The following is a 20881-nucleotide window of genomic DNA, read 5'->3' as shown; positions in this document are numbered from 1 at the left end:
TTTTTTCTAGTCTCCCCACACTCAATTTTGTTGACGACAGTCAATTATTTATAGAAAGTCTTGACCTTTTCCAGGCAGTAAAGTTGATGTCTGTGGCACCTTTTAAATATGCAGTTTAAGCTTTTAAAATTGTTTGAACTAACAAACAAATAAAAACCCCAGCAACAGTTTGAGTAGAACTTGGAGTGCATGCTGCTTTTTTAAAGGAAGTGTTTGTTTTGGGACAATCCCGCTTCCATAATTCATCTTTTGAGGAGATTTTCCTTTATAAACACATTCCTTTCACTCTCCCCTTTAGGATAGAACAGAGTATGACATCTCCAGTGTCCAGTTTAAGGCAAATCTTGCAGCAGGTGTTGATTGACACGAGTCTTGTATGGTCAACTTTTATTTATTTTTATTTATTGTATTTATTAACCACTTCATAAAACTAGTCGTCTAGGCCAGTGGGGTCTTCAACTGGTGGGTCATGACCCCAAAAGTGGGTTGCAGGATCAGTGAAGCTGGGTCATGGCAAAGCTCTTGCTGCCATGTTGGGGAATTGTGAAAGTGGATACCATGTTGCAGGTTGGTGGTCCAAGGTGGGTCTTGGTCTGGACCAATTGAAGACACTGGTCTAGGTGTTGCACCAACAGTTAAAAAATAAATCAATGGGAAATCACACTAAATAATTGAAAACCAGCACAGCATAAAACCCCAGTACAAAATACAAAGCTAAAGTGAACTATCAGGAACTAAAACAACACACGGGATTAAAGTAATAGATAAAAAGTATTTTAACTTTGTAATGACTAGGAGAATAAACAAGCAAAAAGTCTTGGCTTGGTGCTGAAAAGAAAACATTGACCCTGCTTAGACAACACACTAAGCCATGGTTAGGCTGCTACTCCTTTCGCAGTAAATGGTTAGTGTGCATGTTTAAATCGTGGTTATGTAGCCAACCATGCTTAGGAACGGTTCACACAACATGCTAAGCCATAATGGTTAGCTCAGAAATGCTTAACCACTGTGGATTAGCATGTCGTCCGAACGGGGTCACTGTAGGCACCAGGTGAGCTTCCCTTCAGAGAGTATTCCAGTGGCAGAAGCGGTGAGGGCACTACTGAAAAAGCCGTCTCTCTTGTCCCCTCTCTCCAAACCTCGGAATGTGGGGGCACTCTTATTCTGTATATATAGAAGGAGGGATGTAATTTGAATCAACCAATGGGACATATTTCTGGGGGACTTTAAAATGTGCTTAACTGTGGCTGTATCATGCCCTTTATTTGCAAGGCTTAATTCCACTTGCGGAATTGTCTAATATTGGGGCGGCCTGTCTACTCTTGGGTAGGGGTGTTTCTTGCAGAGACTTGACTGACAGGTTGCTGGTGGGTAATAAATTAGCATTGCCACTAGCTTAATTAAATGTTAATGCACTTTTGCTATCAGCAATCTACAATGCCGTGTAAGTGCTAATTGGTGTGACGGTGCTACCTGCACTGTTTACTCTCATCCAGGTCAGTGGGGATTGATTTGAATCAAGACTATTCAAATCACTGGGAGGCAAGGCTTTATTTTCAAAGCAATGATTTTTAATCATGCCACCATCATTTGTTTTCTAGAGAAGTGTGCTTTTTTGGTCTCTTAAAACCACCATCAAGTCATTTTCAGATTACAGTTTAGCAGAACCTGTCTCAAGAAGATACTTTTTGCCAGTCTCTGTAATGTCCCTGGCTTTCAACAAGTTCTGGAATCTGCTTTGTTCTGCCTTGTTTGCAATGGATTGGGTAGAATTCAGATTTGAATTAAGAAATATGCCTGTGTAAGATTATTTAAACTTTTCTATAATCCTGATAGAAACATAGGAAGCTGCCTAATACTGAGTCAGTCCATCTAGACCGGTATTGTTGACACTGACTGGCAGAAGCTCTCCAGTGTTCAGGCAGGGTTTTTTTTCAGCCCTACCTGCAACTCTGTGGCTGAGTCACAGTCTCTTCCTTTTCTCGAAAGGAGCTCAAGGAAGCATACATAGTTCCTCTCCCCCCTCCTGCATTTATCCTTACAACTACTTGTAAGATAGGTCACATGACCTCAATCTAATTCAACCTTCCCCAATCTGGTGCCTTCCAGATGTATTGGAATACCACTCCCATCACCCCCAACTATAATGGCCATTGGAAGGTTGATCTAACCTAAGGCCACTCAGTCAGCATTGTGGCTGAGCAGGGATTTTCACTTGGGGTCTCCCTGCTCAAAGTCCAAAAGATTAGCTGTGACAACGCCTTTAAAAAAATACAATGAGATGGTTTGGTGGTCCTCTAGTAACTTCCTCTTTAACTACTTCTGTGTGAGAAGGATTGCAGAATTTGTCTCCTCCAAGCCTCAGCTGTGCCTTTTAAGAAGGGGATGAAAACTCAACAGGCAAGTTGTGCTTCATGGCATATGTGCTTTAAGCCACCTTTTCAGTGGGGTATGCAGCCATAATTCAATGATAGAGCAAATGGCTGGCCTGCAGAAGTTTCCAGGTTCAGTCCCTGGCATCTCTGGGAGAGGTTGGCAAAGACACTTTCCTGCAACCCTGGAGAGCAGCTTAGATAGTACCAAGCTAAATGGACCCGTGGCCTGACTCAGTGTAAAAGAGCTTCCTATGTAACAACAACAACAAAAAAGCCCCCAGAAACATACAATTTTAATGTGGGGGTTACTTCTACAAAGGATGTTACAATTTGCATAATTCATTTTGAAAGGAATAAAATGCTGGTGTTAAAGAATTTCTGTATTGTGTTTCACTGCTGTTTTGGGGTAGCATTGCAACATTGTAAAGACAGATGCTACTACCATAGGAAAAGATAAACAGTTGACTTGTAACGTTAACTGTAGAATGCCAGAATGAGAGCATGTAAATGTAAGCACCTGCAAATTTGATTTGAGTACTTTCAGAAGGCCACTTGCCTTGTGCCAGGCATTGGAGGAATTCAAAATCAGAGTGAAAGAGACTCTTTCTGCTTCTGACTACTTCTGAAGACGGGCACTGAGTAAGATGGGATGGGCAGTTGTAGATCTGGATCTACTGGTAGATCCCTGGGTGATTTGCAGTAGATCAACAAGGGCGTTTGTGATGCCCTGCCGACCTGTGTCATCTTGGCTTCACCTGAGATGCCCACAAGCTACCTGACAGGACTATCCACGCCACTAGCACTCAGGACCACTTCAATCCCCCCTGTGCTGATGACGTGTGTGAGGTTTTTGGCCTATTGCTGTTGCTCCTTTCTCGCCTTTATTCTTTAGACCCCACAGCCCAGCAACCTAGCCCTCAGTTTCCCATTCCGCTGCCACCATTAATTGATCTCTCCTCATTCACTCCTCCACTGACCACACCAGTTGTTTTAATTTATTTGAATTTATTAACGTAAGTAAGTGCGTGTACATAAACTTATTGGTTTCCTCAGTTCAAATGTGTATGGTTACAAGGTTCCTAAGTGTATTGGTTTCTGTCAGTTCTTTCTTACAAGGTTCCACTATCTTTATTCTCATATAATCATCCACTTCTCTCTACCCCACTTCTACCCTTCACTTCACAGAATCATCAACCACTCCCTCTGTCTTTCTCTTTCATATTATACCATACCCCTTACTTAACTGTCTGTATCTAAAGCTACATTTCTCCAGCTCCTCCCACTCTCACACAGCCAATCCAAGCACTCCCCCACCACTATCCAGTCAGCACTTAGGCAATGAACCCCCCCTTCTAGTTTCATACTCAACCTGTGCATAGAAATTGTAAGTACCTTGAGGCCTACTTACTTCCTGGAACTTTATACATAATATAAACCATTAACTTTGCATATATTTACATTTACGGCATATAAGGCAGCAGAACATCATAGCGTTGTTTATCAATAAAAGCAGCCACCCCCACCCTTCCAACTATGGTGCTGAAATGAAGACATCTTGGGTTAAGTAAGACTAGAACTGTGAACCTTGCTCATTTCTCAAAACATATTCCTGGGCTCTGAATTTTGTAATTCTAAATGTGTGTTTTTTACATCAGGTTCCGGTTGGTGGATCTTGGGCTTCTATTTAAAAAACAAACACCAAAGCAGGTCCCACAAGCCTGAAATCTGTCCACCCCAATGCACCAGGCATGGAACCGCTCAGATGGTGGAAAAATACTTCTCATCATCTATAAAGCTCATCATGAACTAAGAGGTTGTCTCCTCTTTCCCTTAAATCCTCTGCATGTGTCACACTTGACACAGGACAGTGGAAACATGGACTGCTGGTGATAAAGGAAGAGACAGGATGCCAGATGACCTTTCTGTTCTCTCTTTTGCACCTATTCTATGGAATGGAGCAAAGGCTGAAAGGCCAGCATAATTGATTCTGCCCACTGCCTTAAGAACATAGGGGACACAGGAAGCTGCCTATACTGAGTCAGACCATTAGTCCATCTAGCCCAGTGTTGTCAACACTGACTGGCAGCAACTCTCCAGAGTTTCAGGCAGGATTCTGTGATTGCCCTACCTGGAGAAGTCGGGGATTGAACTGGAGACCTTCTGCACATAAAGCATGTGTGAACCATGCGAGAGCAAAGGTCTGTCTCATTGCCCCTTCTTCTGTGTGAATGCTGACAGACGGCTCTCTGCTTACAGGGGACGAGCAATTGGAGCAAAGAGTCAGATCAGACTTCAGCAGCTGGGCCACGGGAGTGTGTTCCAAGTTCTATTTTTCATATTCAGTTTTTGGCTTGGATTTTTAAGCCAAGATGCGAGCTTGGCTTACAGCTGCAATGCAAGCGTGCAGCTCATTAGTACTGAAGATAACTCCCTTCTGGGCTAAGGCTAGTCCAGACTGTCAAAAAGCATTGTCTCACTTGGTGCCATGATGGTTGGAAATATCAGTGTAAATATTTATGGATTCTATGCGCATGAGAAATTTACTTTACCTTCTGTTTACAGCAAACCATACTGGAATGAAGGCACCAAAGCACTTGCTATTTATTTATTTATTTATTTTAAAAGGTTGAGTTTCGATGGGCTTTCTGTTTGTTTTTGGTGAAGTGAAGACACTTTCAAGTTAACATCCCCACCATTAATTTTTCCATTCAGACCAGCTTCTTATAGGCCAGAGTGCATGTGCATTCTCTTTCGTAACTGTATTTTGCAGCCCATTGATTATGGACTGTGCTGTGTGAGGCAAAACAGCAACAAGACTGATAGGATTTGGTCCGTAACTTGGTTTCTTGAGTTGTGGCATTACACTACTCCAACACCCAATGCAAATTCTAGAGGGAATTGTTTCATCAGTGTGTTATAGACCTGTAGCACCTTAATGGTCTAAAAATATACTCTGGTAGAGCCTTTTATGGGCCAGTTCCCATTTTCAGATTCATGAAGCAATTTCCCTCATTAGTTACGTCACAAGGTGTCACGCCTCCCTCTGGAAGATGCCTCTTCAGAGGATGAACTGGTGCCGAACATTTTGGAGGAGCCTGCCTGTGTTGGAGGACCTTGAGGCAGATCAAGAGGATCCTGGGCTCTTGGAGGGGATGGCCATCAGCACTTCCCCTCAAGACCTAGTTCCCTCCTCTCAGACTCAGAGGAAAATGCCGAGTGTCCACCAAGCACCAGGGAGCACAGGCATCTAATGACTCAAGCTCAGCCAGCTGCCAGACGCAAAAGTGCCTGTCTAAAGAATTAGGACTCCTCATGAGTAAAGCAGGCCCATTCCTCAAGTGGCACTGATGGCCTACAGCTGAGCCCTGGGTGGGGCTCAGGATTAAAAGGCTTTGGCTCTAAACACAGAGTGCTGGAACAATGTCTGTGCACCAACTTGCTGCCTTGTATACTATATCCCCCCAAATCTACCCCTTCTCTGGAACGTTCTGTGTTTGAATGGCTTATTGATCTTGCCTTTGTTACTGAACTTGAATAATTCCCTGGACCTCTGTCCCTACATCACCACAAACAGGACACTTAAGAACATAGGAAGCTGCCTTATACTGAGTCAGACCATTGGTCTATGTAGCTAGCCCAGTATTGTTGACTCTGACTGGCAGCAGCTCAGGCTGGAGTCCTTTCCTACCTGGAGAAGCCAGGGATCAAACCTGGGACCTTCTGCAGAAGCTACTGGGCCATTTTCCCCCTAACGTTCTGCTTTTCTTCTCCTGCAGGCCAATGAGTGGAATAAGAACGACGATCGCCTGCTGCAGGCTGTGGAGAATGGAGATGTGGAGAAAGTAGCATCCCTGCTGGGTAAAAAGGGAGCCAGCGCCACCAAACATGACAGCGAGGGCAAGACTGCGTAAGTAGTTAATCTAAAATGGCAAAAATCCTATGTGCAGTAAACATCTCATGTTGTGAGTTCGCACTTCACGCCCTTAGGAGATCTGCAGCTCATTGCAACGCCTGATTCATTTCCAGACACGTCTTCTTTTTTATCATGTTGCTTTAAATTGTTGCTGGGATAGGCCCCCTATCTTGTATCAGGCACAAATACTTTAAATCAAGCCTTGAAAGCACATTTTCTGCAGGCTGTTTGACCGTGTCGGTTTGGAAGTAGTCACCTCCGATTTGCGTCGGGTGGTCCGCATTGCCCCCTCTGCCAGACCACCCCTCAGGGGCCGCATCCTTCCTGTGCTGAAATTGCTTCACCAACATTCCCACCACAGTTGCAGCAACACCCCCTGCAATTTGGGGGTACCCTGCACAACTTATTTCTTACAAAAAGTGGGTGGGTGGGTGTTGCTGCTGCAGCAAATTCCATGGTAGGGGCCACGAAAGTGGCTGCATGCAGCCCACCCTGACTTATTTACATGTCCTGAACAGAGAATGCTAGTATAGGGTGACCATATAAAAAGGAGGACAGGGCTCCTGTATCTAACAGTAATGTAGAAAAGGGAATTGCAGCAGGTGTCAATTGAAGTGGGTGAAATTCCCTCTTCATCACAACAGTTAAAGCTACACTAGCTATAGTAGAGTGGCCAGATACAAAAGAGGGTAGTGCTTCTGCAGCTTTAACTGTGTTGATGAAGAGAGAGTTTCACCCACTTCAATTGACACCTGCTGAAATTCCCTTTTCTACATTACAGTTAAAGGTACAGGAGCCCTGTCCTCCTTTTCATATGGTCACCCTATGCTAGTATCAGTGCAGCAAACACCCCAGCCACGCTAAAATGTGATTATTATGTGGTGCATGTATGAGAAATCACGTGCAACACCCGTGCATTGTGAATCATTGGATTAATTGCCTGCACCGATGTAATTGGAAGGCTATCAACTGTGCTATAGGACAATGCATCGGCACAGTTTGTTCAGAATAAGCAGCTGTGTATGGCAGGTGTGTAATGCAATAGAGTGTGTTGAAACTATTATGAGACAGAACACTTCTTTTCAAAGGGTTTTTGTAGAAAGAAAAGACATAGCATCTGTCAGCAATGTAGAACTTTGGGATAGGAGGTCGTGGTTTCTCCTGCTAACCCAGTGTAGATAAGAGAACCTTGATCTCCTAATCTTTTTAGGAGTTTGCAAGTGTTCATGCTCTGCCTCCCTCATTCCACACAATTTCCCCCCTTCCCTTCTGTGGTTTGATTTGTCACGGTATAAATTTAGGTCTGCATTGGAGCTAACCATGGTTAATCTTCAACCAGAATGTTTTAAGAAAAGGGTTACAAAGCCCACTTCAAGCCCTGGTTAGGGCAATCTCTGTTGGCATTAGTCGTGGCTAGTGACAATGCCGATGTAACACTCTGGTTAAAGCCAACTAGGGAAAGGAAGGGGAATTCACACCAGGAGTGTCAGTGAGTCTGCTTCATGTCCCCGGCGTAATAACTTGTGAGGAAATCAGTACAGACGTAACCCTGTTGGTCTTCTATGGGCCAAATGACACTTAACGTTTGCAGGCTAGTGTCTTTAAATGTAGGTCTTCTCCAGTAGCTTATAAAGTGATGGGGTGTAATTGAAAGTGCAAAATGAGGTACTCAAGCAATGTTGGGGGTCTGCATCTTTCCCCCAAAGTGCATCCTACCAAGATTACTTTTCCTCCCTAGGGCTGGGAAGACCTAGGGCTCCCTAGGTCTTCCCAGCTGGGCAGAGAGCTGTCAGGGTGGGGTGGGGTGGGGAGAATGGTGGGACAAGAGACGAGTCAGTGTCCTTTGGCAGCCCTCCCCTTTGTGCATAAATTCCCACCCACCCCTTTAACGATCGGGGCAGATCCACCATTAGACACACTTCTCTCGCCATACGTAGTGTGACCCTATCGTACTGTCTGTGTTGAATAATGCAGTAAAGGATCATTCTGCCTTTTACGAAATGTCCTACGTGAATGTAGATCTCAAAACATCATCAATATTGGTGTACGCTTCTTTTTCCAGTTTGACAGCTGATGCCTCGTGAAGAGTTTATGTCTTGCTTTTTTAAAAAAAAGAAAGAAAGAAAAAGCAGTGCAAGATTTTTGGCATTTAATCTTATAGCTGTAGAATGAATCGATTTACTGGACAGTTGAAAAATGGCTTACTGCTTCGCATCCCCTGAGAAAACAAAAAGGCTTTTAAATTGCAGGCAGATGGGGAGAGGGAGGAAGCAGACGCAGTGAGGGTGAAAGGCTGCTGGGCAGTTTTTGGCTAACTATGAAACTGAAAAGCAACACACAGCCTTGCGGCTTTGTTTACTCTTGGCTTTTTGCTTGGTCTGGCTGTTTGGCAGCGTTGCTTCAGTTTCTGTTTGGATGAAGCAAAGGCTCATCTGTAGCACTAGAATGGCTCCAATAGGATATTCTCCACATCTCAAGAACATAAGAGCCATGCTGGATCTGACCAAGGGTCCATCTAGTCCAGCACTCTGTTCACACAGTGGCTAACCTGCTGTCAACCAGGAACCCACAAGCAGGACACGGTGCAACAGCACCCTCCCACCCATGTTCCCCAGCAACTGGTGCACACAGGCTTACTGCCTTGAATACTGGAGATAGTACAGAACCATCAGGGCTAGTAGCCACTGATAGTCTTCGCCTCTAGGAATTTATCCAATCCCCTTTTAAAGCCATCCAAATTGGTGGCCATTGCTACATCTTATGGTAGTGGGTTCCATTGTTTAACTATGCACTATGTGAAGAAGTCCTTCCTTTTATTTCTCCTGGATCTCCCACCAATCAGCTTCATGCGATGACCCCCGGGTTCCAGTATTTTGAGAGAGGGAGAAAAATGTCTCCCTATCCACATTCTCCAAACCATGCATCTTAATATGGCATTAAAGGAACTGCATGCTTTTTCACAGGTTTTCCCAAAAAAACTGAAGGGGGGGGAGGAGGAAAGAATTGGAGTGAGTTCCTAAGATAGCCTTCCCCAACTTGGTTTCCTTCCAGGTGCTTTGGACTACAACTTCCATCATTCCCATCCAGCATGCCAAACAGTTTGAGGAAGACTATTCAAAGACAGTTAAGAGTCCAATCCTATGCCTGTTCAGGCAGAAAGAAGTTGTGCAACTCCCAGCATTCCCCAGCCTGCATGGACTGTTTCCTGTCTAAAGAAGCATAGGATTGCACACTAAAGCACATAAAAGTTAAGCTTTCCTGGGTATTTAGTGCACATTTCTTGCCTTAGAGCAGAGGTGCATGTCCCACAGCTGCTCCCGTTGTGGGCCGTGAAGCCAGCAGTACCCTCGCCCATTTTTCCCTGCTGCCCAGCTTTTCCCCAACTCCCCAGTTTCTTCTGCAGGCTCCGCCCTCTCTTCTGGCAGATCACAAGCTGAATATGAGCCAACAGTGCGATATGGCTGCAAGAAAGGCCAATGCTATTTTGGGCTGCATTAATAGAAGTATAGCTTCCAAATCGCGTGAGGTACTGGTTCCTCTCTATTCGGCCCTGGTTAGGCCTCATCTAGAGTATTGCGTCCGGTTCTGGGCTCCACAATTCAAGAAGGACGCAGACAAGCTGGAACGTGTTCAGAGGAGGGCAACCAGGATGATCAGGGGTCTGGAAACGAAGCCCTATGAAGAGAGACTGAAAGAACTGGGCATGTTTAGCCTGGAGAAGAGAAGATTGAGGGGAGACATGAGAGCACTCTTTAAATACTTAAAAGGTTGTCACACAGAGGAGGGCCAGGATCTCTTCTCGATCCTCCCAGAGTGCAGGACACGGAATAACGGGCTCAAGTTACAAGAAGCCAGATTCCAGCTGGACATCAGGAAAAACTTCCTGACTTTTAGAGCAGTACACCAATGGAATCAGTTACCTAGGGAGGTTGTGGGCTCTCCCACACTAGAAGGCATTCAAGAGGCAGCTGGACAACCATCTGTCAGGGACGCTTTAGGGTGGATTCCTGCCTTGAGCAGGGGGTTGGACTCGATGGCCTTGTAGGCCTCTTCCAACTCTGCGATTCTATGAAAGCTCTTTTCTCCGATCAGCTGCTGATCAGGACTGATCAGGCTACACCTCTCCCTCCCCCATGCCACGTTCTTGGTCCTGCTCAACTCCTGCCCCCGGCAGCAGTGATTAAAACACTTAAAATGTGCATGTTCGTTATTACATGTAATTATATCACATCTAATTTAGCCCTGGGCCATGCCTAATTTCCAGTTAATAACAGGGAAGGCAACACAGCAGAGGGGGAGTGGACTTAGGATCTCAAGGCTTGAAAACAGTACGCGGCAAATGATGCAAGAGAGTTGGCAGACTTCCGAGAAACCATTGTCAGAGCAGTCGGGTGGGTTAGATAGAGCTCATTCATTCATTATCTGGAGCGGTGTATAAGCTGCCGTCTCTGTGGCTGCTCCCAATAGCAGCGGAGGTGTTAGCATGGTAGGTGATCCTAACTAATGATAGGCCTGTACGGACATTTGCACACTCACCTGCGCAATTACCATCGTAAGAGGGGTAGAGTGGAGCCACACCCATTGGGCCCAAGCCACACTCCTCACAGGCCTCTCCATCCACACGTTGGAAGCAAAGTTCTGAAGTGGGGAGGCTTCTCTATGGGCCCGTTCAGAAGACACCTTAATTCATGGCTTTAACCACAGTGAATAAGGCCTTTTGATTTATTCACCATGGTTAAAGCCGTAGTTTAAAGTATCTTCTGAACACAGCACAGCTTTCTGGCTTAATCACTGTGGTTAAAACCATGGTTTAAGGTGTCTTCTGAACAGGGCCAGTGTGGGTGTGATCCCCTCGCGAGTTAGAACCGTATGCAACAGGATTCTAGATCATGTGAGGAATCTATATATGAAGAGCAGGCTGCCTCCTTATTTATTTATTGCATTTATATCCTGCCTTTTTTCCTCCAAGGAACCTGGCGGCATACATAATCCTCCTTCTCTCCATTTTATCCTCACAACAACCACCCTGTGAGGTAGGTTAGGCTGAGAGTCTGTGAGCTTCCATGGCTGAGTGGAGACTAGAACCCGGATCTCCTGACTCCCAGTCCAACACTAGCCACTACACCACACTGCTTCAGGCCTTTCCCCTCCCACATGTGGAGGGAGGGAGAGCCAGGTGCCGATGTAACAGAGGGCCCAGGGGGCTCTCCTATGGCTTAGTTACTGGCAGTAAGAGCTTTAAGCTAAAAGTTGCTTGTATTTTTGGAGTTTGGGTTTCTGCCCCTTTTGCCCTCCCCCCTTTGCCTTCAGCCCCATCCACCAATGGAATACGGCCACCTGAGAGCTTCTCTGAAATTAAGTTCGACTGTTGGGCTGAAAGAGGTTCAACATCCTTGCCATATAGGTCTCATGTGATCAGAAGTTGTAAATGTTGAGCCATTCTGGGTAACACACACACACACACACACACACACACACACACACACACAACACACACACAGCTTGGTGGCTCTTCTACATATTATGCAGAATGGGATGGTAGAATTATGGTCCGTAGCACTTCAGACCTTAGGAGTTTGGGGTTCTTTGTTTCTTAATATTCACCCACATTTAAAACTCTATGCATGTAATAAAGTTGCATATTGGAGAGAACAATTTAGCATAGTCCTGAAGTAGGATAATCCCTGATTATCCTGCTTTTCGACATGCAGGGTGCTTTTTATAAGGAAAGGATATAACATAAAATCGTGATTCCCCTGCAAGCTGTTTGAAATAGTAAGGTCCAGAATTTTACTGCCTGCCTTCTGCATAAGGTATATATCAGCTCTTAGGCCAAAGTGACACATGCAGCAGAATGAGGTGGCACATTGGACTGTACCACTACAGAGTGTATTGAAGGATGACATTTTTTTAATGGTACCATTATTTTAAAAATACATGTTCTCCCTACAAGGAGAAAATTAGAACATTGGGGGTGAGGGTCTGAAACTTGGCCTTCTCCTAGTTTTCTGCTTGCAAGGTTGTTTAAAAAACAACATAGAATTTTTTTAAAAAAAGATTCCCCACTTGCAATCTGATGTAGTGCAGTCCATTCTACCTATATGTGTAGTTCTAGTCTTAGCCACTGGCAGTTGTGGCTTTAGACCTTGTGGATTGGAAAATTGTGATTTTAGAATATAGTTCTGCATAGTTCTATTGACCTACGATCTCTGGCTCCTGAATCCTGTATGGTACTAGGGTACGTGGGTGTTATACTTTGGAAGTCTAAGAGTAAAGATGAATTCTGCTGCACAGTGCAAGGTCTTTGATATACAGCCTTAGTATTGTACAGTCTCCTTTTAGGATGTAGCGGTGGATGAAGGATTTATTGATCCCATAATTGACTGTCTTCCTGATGTGCATGTGTTTACATAATTAGTCTGGAGGTAACAAATAGGCCAAAAGAGATCAACAGGGTATGTTATGTAACTGACTTGTCCCTTAGAAACAAACATTTTTATAGGGATGTGACGGGCGATTGAAAAGTGTAACCATGCCTCTTTTCCTGAGAACATTTCCTGATGATAAAAATGGACTTCATCCTTTATTTATTTATTTATTTATTTATTTATTTATTTATTTAATACATTTCTATACCGCCCAATAGCCAGAGCTCTCTGGGCGGTTCACAAAAATTAAAACTATTCAAAGTATAAAACAACAGTATAAAACCATAATATAAAATACAATATAAAAGCTCAACCACTAACTGCCTCTTACTATCATGGTCCCTATATATGACATGGAATGAGCTGAAAATAGGAGCAGGAAGCCATTTCCTCTGTTATTTATTTCCTTTTCATGTAAGGATATTTTCTGTGCAGTCCTTCTCATCATACATTCATTCATTCATTCAGAGCATTTTTATTTATTCTGCTCTTCAGTCAGAGAGATCCCAGAGTGGCTTAGACGAACCAATAATCAGACTAAAATTATTTAGACCCGTCTAAAAAGACACAAGACTAAAGGAAAGGGATTAGGAGGGAGGAGGAAAAAAGCATGTTGGTGATGCGAATTGAACTCAGTTTTGTATTTAATTTATTGTCTTTCTGGGCTGACCTGCTACTCCTCTTTACTTTCTTCTCTTCTGCGGTTTCTCTTCTTTTGAATTCAAGCTTAATCTGTTTCTTCTGCCATCCCCTCAGGATAAAATGTTTCCTCAGAAGCCCTTGTGGTGGCAGTTGGGGTGGGTGCGGGAGCTAGGTGGTGGCAGTTCACCAAGATGCATTTGCTTCTCCTGAACATCTGTCTCAGAGTCATCAGTTCCTGGGCTACTTGGAACAATTAGGATGAGAACTGTTAATACCCTGTGCAAGCTGGCAGTGTTCCTGGCCCAACTCAGATGTTCCTGGTGTGGCTGGGTTGCTGCTTTCCCCTGGCTGGATTCCACACAAACGTTGCCATTCCCTGTGGCTGAATCCTGTCATCCTGTGTTGGTAACATCTGGATGATGGAATCAGGCAGAACATGATTCAGAGGCAGTAAGCCTATATACACCGGTTGCTGGGGAACATGGGTGGGAGGGTGCTGTGGCACCATGCCCTGCTTGTGGGTCCCTGGTTGGCCACTGTGTGAACAGAGTGCTGGACTAGAAGGATCCTTGGTCAGATCTAGGATCTCTCTTCTTACATTCTTACACCCTTTCCCTGTGATTCTGTGACCCAAAGTTTACCAATGCAGCCACTGGAAAGCAGTCGCCATTCTTCACTGGCGATGTAGAAACTGGAGTCCTAATTGCTTGTTCTGGGTTTTTAAGCAGGCCTAATAACCACCCAGAACGAAGCTTCTCCCTCATCTTCCAAGCAAGCAGCAGCTAAATAGTTTAACGAACCTTTGTGGATACGTTAGAAAGGCCTCCCTGGCTTGTTACAAAAGCATTTGTAGATCATTGCAGCCAACTTCCACGGCTTTCTAAACAAATGCGGTAGGTTGCCTGGAGGGGTTTGACTTTATAGGAATTGGATCCTTTTTGTGTCACTGGAAAGGGAGGTGCGGGTGGTTCGTGTGAGGTTAGAACAAGATACACCTTGGAAAGGCATGATAATTACTATTAAAATGTATGAGGCGTGCAGAAGTTGGTCTCTTTGATATATGACATGGTTAACTACCTGGAAAAAGCAGGTAAGATAAATTGGCAGGAGACAGAGGGGGTGGAGTAGGACTTCACTTTTCAGGCTACAAAATAAAGTGTCTGTAGCTCAATGGTAGAGGTCCCAGATTCAGTCTCTGGTATCTCCAGGTAGCACTGAAAAAACGTTTGCTTGCCTTGGAGAACCACTGCTGCCAGTCAGAGTTGATAATACTGGGCTAGATGGAACAATCAATGCTCTGGCTCGGTATAAATCCATTTCCCATGTTTCTATGTGCTTAGTACTAGGCAGGTGTAGTTGGACACCAGTTTAATACAGAGGGAGGAAGGCAGACTTTTCCAAAGTATTGGATAGTTTGGGGAAGGGCCACAGGTCCTTGGCAGAACTCATACTTTGCATGCATAGAAGTGCAGCAGCAAGTGATACTGCTGGTGTCATGTCCCTTTGGTAGACCAGCTTTTCCCAATCGGGTCCCCTCTGGATGTTTTGGGTGACGATTGCCCCAGCCAGCATGCCTGATGTTCAGGGAAGGTGGGACTTGTAGTCCAACACATCTGGAGGGCACCAGGTTTGGAAGGCTGGTGTTGACAATACTCAGCTTGATGGACCAGAGCCCTTACTCAGTATGGGCAGTTCTATATAGCTTAGCAGTAGGAGGCAAACAAGGGGGAAAGTTTAGCGGGTTGAAGGGCTGCCACTATGGATAAGTTTCCTGCAGCCTTTCCCAAATTGGGGACCTCCAGATGTTTTGGACTTCAACTCCCATGAACTCTAAAATATTTGGAGGGCTCCAGTTTGGAGCCCGCTCTCTTACATTGAGGCCTTTTAAAGAGTGAAATAAGTTGCTTTGGAAATGGGAAGGGGACAGATTGTGCAACTGATCCAGTTGAATGAACATGCTCTTGGCATTTGGACCTCGCCCTAATGTGATTTTCCCTTTTCTATTTCAATTCACAAGAAGTAGAATTAGGCTAACTTTCCCACTGGCATCTTGCTTGTGTTAGCTGCTACTCCTTTCCCACATGTTTATACCAGGATAGGTAAAGAGAGCCATTCTCTGTGGTCCGGTTGAGCTAAACATATGTTTTGCTAATGCCTGATAGTTGCCTCCTTTTAGGAGGAGGTCATACTATGGATAAACTTTGTATTGGAACAGTCTTTAATATTGAATGATGTACAGGTCCTCTTAAACTATTTACTGGTTTCTTGGAAGTTAATGTATGATCCGCACAAGTGGATTTTTCGAGCCCTTATGACAGTCAAAAGACTGATATTACAACAATAGAAAGATAAATGTTCACCTCCCGTAATGCAAAGGACTGAGGACTTAACGCTATCAACTTTTGAATGGGTGGTATATAGGCGCCACTCGCAAGTGGATAAATATATGGATATTTGATATGCCTTTCTAGAAATTTACACATAATCTCCTTTCCCCCCTTTTTAGAATGTTGCACTTGATTGAATATTGGTATTTGTATGCATTTAATGCCTTCTTTTTGTTTTTGTTTTTCATGACTTGTTTTCTGTTTAGTTTTGTTAAATTCACAATAAAAAAAGATTAATAATAAAGAGCTACCCACTGTGGTTGCTGTGCAGACTTTTCCCCAGGGTGCAACCCATCAATGATGAGTACGACCCAGCCCAACCTTCGACTGTAAGGGATTCCCACCCTTCCAATTATTCTGGGCTAACCAAGTTCAGTTTTGAAAATGGTGGCTTCCATTCTGACCACATGTAGTAACTCCTTTTTTGGGTTGTGCGTGTAAATAATTATTCTGTAGCTGTCACATGTGGTGCTTCCAGACAAAACTTTTCTTGTGCAATCCCCCGGCTTCATTCATAGATTTTTTACGGGGGAAAGCAGGGGTCCAGACTTCTCCTTCTTCCATTTGTAACCTTCCCGTGTTTCCCCACCATTTCTTCCATCTTTTTCTTTCTTTCTTACCGGAAAAAAATCATTAAGGAAGAAAAGACGGAATAACTGCACAAAGCCTTTTCAGGCTTCTGTTTGGTAGAACCCTCGGATTAGCTATAAAAAGCTTCATTTGATTGAGATTCCTGTCAATAACATTTGTGGTTGCTATTCTATTGAAGCATGTTCTGCTTTGAGTGCAGCAGAGCTAGTAGCTAGAGGGAAGACACTGAACCAAATATATGAAGAAACAAGAAATAGTTTTCCCCTACAAAAGAATTGTTTGCAATCAACATTGCAGAAGAGAAGTAAAATTGAAACGGGCTGCTGCTCTTTGTTGACCAAGACCGCAGGTTCTGGAATGCCAGATTTTATGCATATGAAATTTCCTGCGGGTAAATTGCCTGAGCTGAACTTAAAGTAAAACCTTAATTTTTTGCAAGAGCCTTTGTCCCTTCTGTGCCTGTGTGGTATACAGTTTAGAATGGGCCTGTTCAGACAACACGCTAAGCCATGGTTAGGCCGCTAACCCTTTTGCATCAAATGGTTAGTGACTGTGTTTAAACCATGGTTATGTAGCCACCATGGTTAGGAATGGTTCACACGATATACTAAGTCATGGTTCACATGACACACTAAGCCATAATGTTTAGGTCAAAATGGTTAACCACCATTGTCTGAACAGGATTATTGTCAGGCAAGGATTGGAAAGCTCTGGGTTCAAATCCCCACTTGGAAAAGTTTTTTGGGCTAATCAGTATCTCTCAGCCTGACCTATCTTAAAATAAAATGGTGGTGGGGAAGAACAGTGTATTGTGCCTTCAATTCCTTGGAGGAAAGGTGGCATCGAAAAGTACATGATGTTTGATCATGATGATCATGATCCAATCCCAGTCAGTGGTGTACTTAGTCAGTCTCAGGCCTAATACAGCCATTACTCTCAATTTGTGTCTAGTGCCTGGCTCTTAAAAGCCCCCTAGCCCCAAACCACAGTCCTGATTCAGATCAGCCACCCTTTTCCTACTTTAGAGTAAAAACCGGAGGGAGGGACATAAATTATGTTTGTTTTAGTCGTTATACCTAGTTACCTGCCAGAAGTAAGAATTTCCTTCAGATTACTGTGCAAGTAAGCTTTGTAAAAGCTAGCTCTTAATTATTAGGTTTTGTAATATTAGGTCACAACTGACTAAAATAGGTATGTGTGGGCAGATGAGCTATTAACCTTTGCCAAATTAATCATCTCTCATATGGAGGAGAAGGCTATCAATGACCACTAGTCGTGATGACTATATGCCCCCTCTAGTACTAATGGCAGTAAGCCTATGTACACTGGTTGCTGGGGGACATGGGTGGGAGGGTGCTGTTGGACTCCTCTCCTGCTTGTAGGTTTCCTGTGGGCAGCTGGTTGACCACTGTGTGAACAGAATGCTGGCCTAGATGGACCCTTGGTCTGATCCACCATGGCTCTGTCATGAGGGGTCCACCAACCAACATTGGCTGCTTTCATTAGTCCATATTATCTGTGGTTGCTCCTTCCCCAAGACTGATATGCCCAAAGGATGTGGGGTGGGGAAGGCCCAGTTCATCAATTTATCTTGAACTTTGATGGCACCAGGAAGCTGTGAGAATCTCTCAAACCACTTCCGAGTCTCACCAAAGCCTGAGAGATTGGCCCCAGACTACCTCCCAGCCCCCCAGTCCCAGAGGAAAGATTCTGATTGCTTCTGGATGTCTCCCAAACCTAATACCAAGTAAGTTTGATCCTTCCAAGTTCTCTAAAATAAATAAAGAGCTGGTGGAGCAGTGGTGGTGGTGGGTCTGATATGCTAGGTATCCAGAGGGCAGGCTGTCTCCAGAAACCTATTTCGTGACTTGCATTTGTAGAGCTCTGCCTAAGATTTCAAACTTAACCTTTGTAACAGTTGCTCTGGTGACTGATCCTTGCAATTAGAGCTAAACCCTGAAACACCCTAGAAGGTGTTTTTCTTGCATCATTCTACTCTTTGTTCCATCAAATGTTTCATTACAAGTTCAAACCACTTGATGAGCAAATCTAAAGCTGCAAAGACAATGGCATCAGAGCTGTCCTTTTTGAGCTACAAGTTCTTGGTCAAATGAAGAGTCGGTAGATTTGATCTCTCAATAGTAAAAAAAAAAACTTGTTGGAAGAGAAAGCCAAGTTTCTTCCTCACCTAAGGCAAGTTAAGACTAGAAGTTCATGCCCTAATCTTGTCAGAATGGTTTTCTTTTAAAAACCTCACACCCAACAGCAGTTGAATCTATAATGAAGTTGTGTTACGCATGAAGCTGATTAATTTGTTATGCTCCCTTCTTTATACTGAACTTTACAGCTGATGTATGAGTTGGCAACACAGTTAAAAGCTCATTCAAAGGACAGAAAATTAAATGACATTCCATCTCTTTAAGTCCCTTTTTCTCCATCTTGAAGGATCTCTAGAAGAATGAGAAAATAGTTAAATCATACTTTTTTAAAAGCACAAACCAAAAGTTTGTTTGAAAGATGTGGTTGCTAAATACTCACATTTGGCCTCTATAGAGCTGCCTTCCCCGAACTGCCACGCTCCAGACAGGTTGGACTACAATTTCTATCATTCCCAGCAAACATAGCAATTAGTCATGCTGGCTGGAGAAGATTTGTCGGGCACCAGTTTGGGGAAGACAAACTGGGCATTTATCTTTGAAAGAATTGTGGTTAAAGCAGCACCTGAAGTCTTAATCCAGCCTCACAGATCTTTTTATCTGGTTTATAGTCCCCAGTCTCAATGATGCCCTGATTCATGCAGCTCATACATGTTCTCCCATATGAGCCAAGGGAAATTCAAACGCTCATCTACCCTCCCTCCATGAAGAGCAGCATAGGATCTCCCCATTCACCATTGTGCCTCACTCCTTTTTGCCTGTCCCTTGGTTCACACAGGTCACAATCAGTAGAGGCCCGTAATGAGGGTAAGGGTTTGACTAACTTTCAGTTGCTGTTTGCCTTTGGGTGGAGAGGGTCAAAGAGCTCTTTCCCCATGTCTTGGCTCCTGTGAGAAGGATGGAGTGAGAAGAGCCAACGTCTCCAGCCCTTCAAAACATGACCCTTCTTTTTAGGGTCTCAAAGTTATTGCCTTGGGATGGGAGAATCGGCGAGGCTCAAACTCATTGAGGTCCAAATTCGCTCCCACTTTCAATTGCTCTCTGATTTTCATTTCATTTGAATGGGGAAAGTGTGCATTTTGGAACACATTTTTTGAAAGTGTGTGTCCAAATGCACACTTCCCTCCATAGACTAAAGCGTGAAAATGGGTAATTTTAGAAAGTGTGCACAACTTTGCAGGGGGCGGGACGGGGGGAATCTCCAAAAATTGTGTTCGTGTTCACGTTCAGTTGTGCGAATGGGGCAAATATGGATAAAAATCAAAGCAAAATGAAATTCTTATGCATCCCTATTATTGTCCTATCCAAAAGGACTAATCATACACCAGCACCATCAACTGGGCATCATGGAAAATGCAGCTCCAGATGCAAGTTGGAAACTAGTACAGATGAATTGCTTAGGTTCCAATTCGATTGGCATGGCAGGGGGAACTTGTGTTCCTAAACCACCTGAAGAAGCAACAGAATATGAAGAAGGATTTTTCTTTCTTTCTTCTAGTTTTTTAACTGGGACTGCAAGTGACGACGCTGAAAGCCACCACACCCATCCGGGATAAGGTCCAGCATTCGAAGCCAAATGCAACAATCTGCTTTAAATCCTGTGCTTGCTGTAAAAGAGTTAATTTCTGGGATGGGGAAATCGCTGAGCCCTAGGAAGGTGATGCTGATTTCTAGGAATTTTAATCTAGAGCAGCCTTTCTGAACCAATGGATCCTCCAGATGTGTTGGACACGATCATGCTCTGTCTGGTGGATGATAGGAGTTGTAATTCAATGCATCTGGAGAGTGCCGGGTTGAGGAAAGCTGTTCTAGAGCCTCTCAAAATACTGGAGGAGGGATTGGTTCTCTTTTCGTTAATGGTGTCTGCTTCTGTTTGATGTTGGCACGTGAGTGTCTGCCATGCCGTCCAGTTCTCATGAAGGTAGTCGAGAGTAATATGAAGCTTCCAATTTCACACTCTTGCCGCTCTCTTTGTAGATCAAAGTAACAAAACCACTGCGGTGTCGGTGCTGATGTTGTATTCCAACTTCTTGAGACAGGCTTTGTGTTTAATATTTTTCTGCTCCTTGACAAACCAGCTCGCAATAAGCTGAGCTCAAATAAATTGTGAAACAGAGGCTACTTGACATGCAAGATATGCAAGACCTTTGGAGTGCTCCCCCCAGTCCTTAGGCTTACCAGTCTCCTTTTGCAAAGATGGGATGCCCTACCTGCGCTGGTTAACAATTCCCAAATACGGGAGAGCATTCTGGTTAGCTAGATTTAATGTTCTTTCTTCATGGCTGATATAATAGAATCCCCACTGCTCAACAGATGCTGTCCTTGTAATAATACCGAGGTGGAAACCATATCACACGTGTTACTGTTCTGTATATTTTATCAAAGGGCT

The 20881-nt window shown here is 44.0% G+C and overlaps 1 protein-coding gene across 2 annotated transcripts in view; it reads left to right on the top strand.

Annotated features, from left to right (window-relative positions):
• The window catches only part of RAI14 (retinoic acid induced 14), a 269841-nt gene that overhangs the window by 71860 nt on the left and 177100 nt on the right, over positions 1–20881 (top strand). For both annotated transcript variants that reach the window (XR_010025560.1, XM_063128159.1), the window contains exon 3: positions 6152–6282. Coding sequence is in view for 1 of the 2 variants with exons in the window: in XM_063128159.1 (XP_062984229.1) it covers positions 6152–6282 (131 nt within the window). In the remaining variant the exon portion in view is untranslated. The remainder of the gene's footprint in view (positions 1–6151; positions 6283–20881) is intronic.

The sequence above is a fragment of the Elgaria multicarinata genome, chromosome 6, assembly GCF_023053635.1.
Source record: "Elgaria multicarinata webbii isolate HBS135686 ecotype San Diego chromosome 6, rElgMul1.1.pri, whole genome shotgun sequence".
Lineage (NCBI taxonomy): Eukaryota > Metazoa > Chordata > Lepidosauria > Squamata > Anguidae > Elgaria > Elgaria multicarinata.
This window is presented reverse-complemented; position numbering and strand designations above follow the sequence as displayed.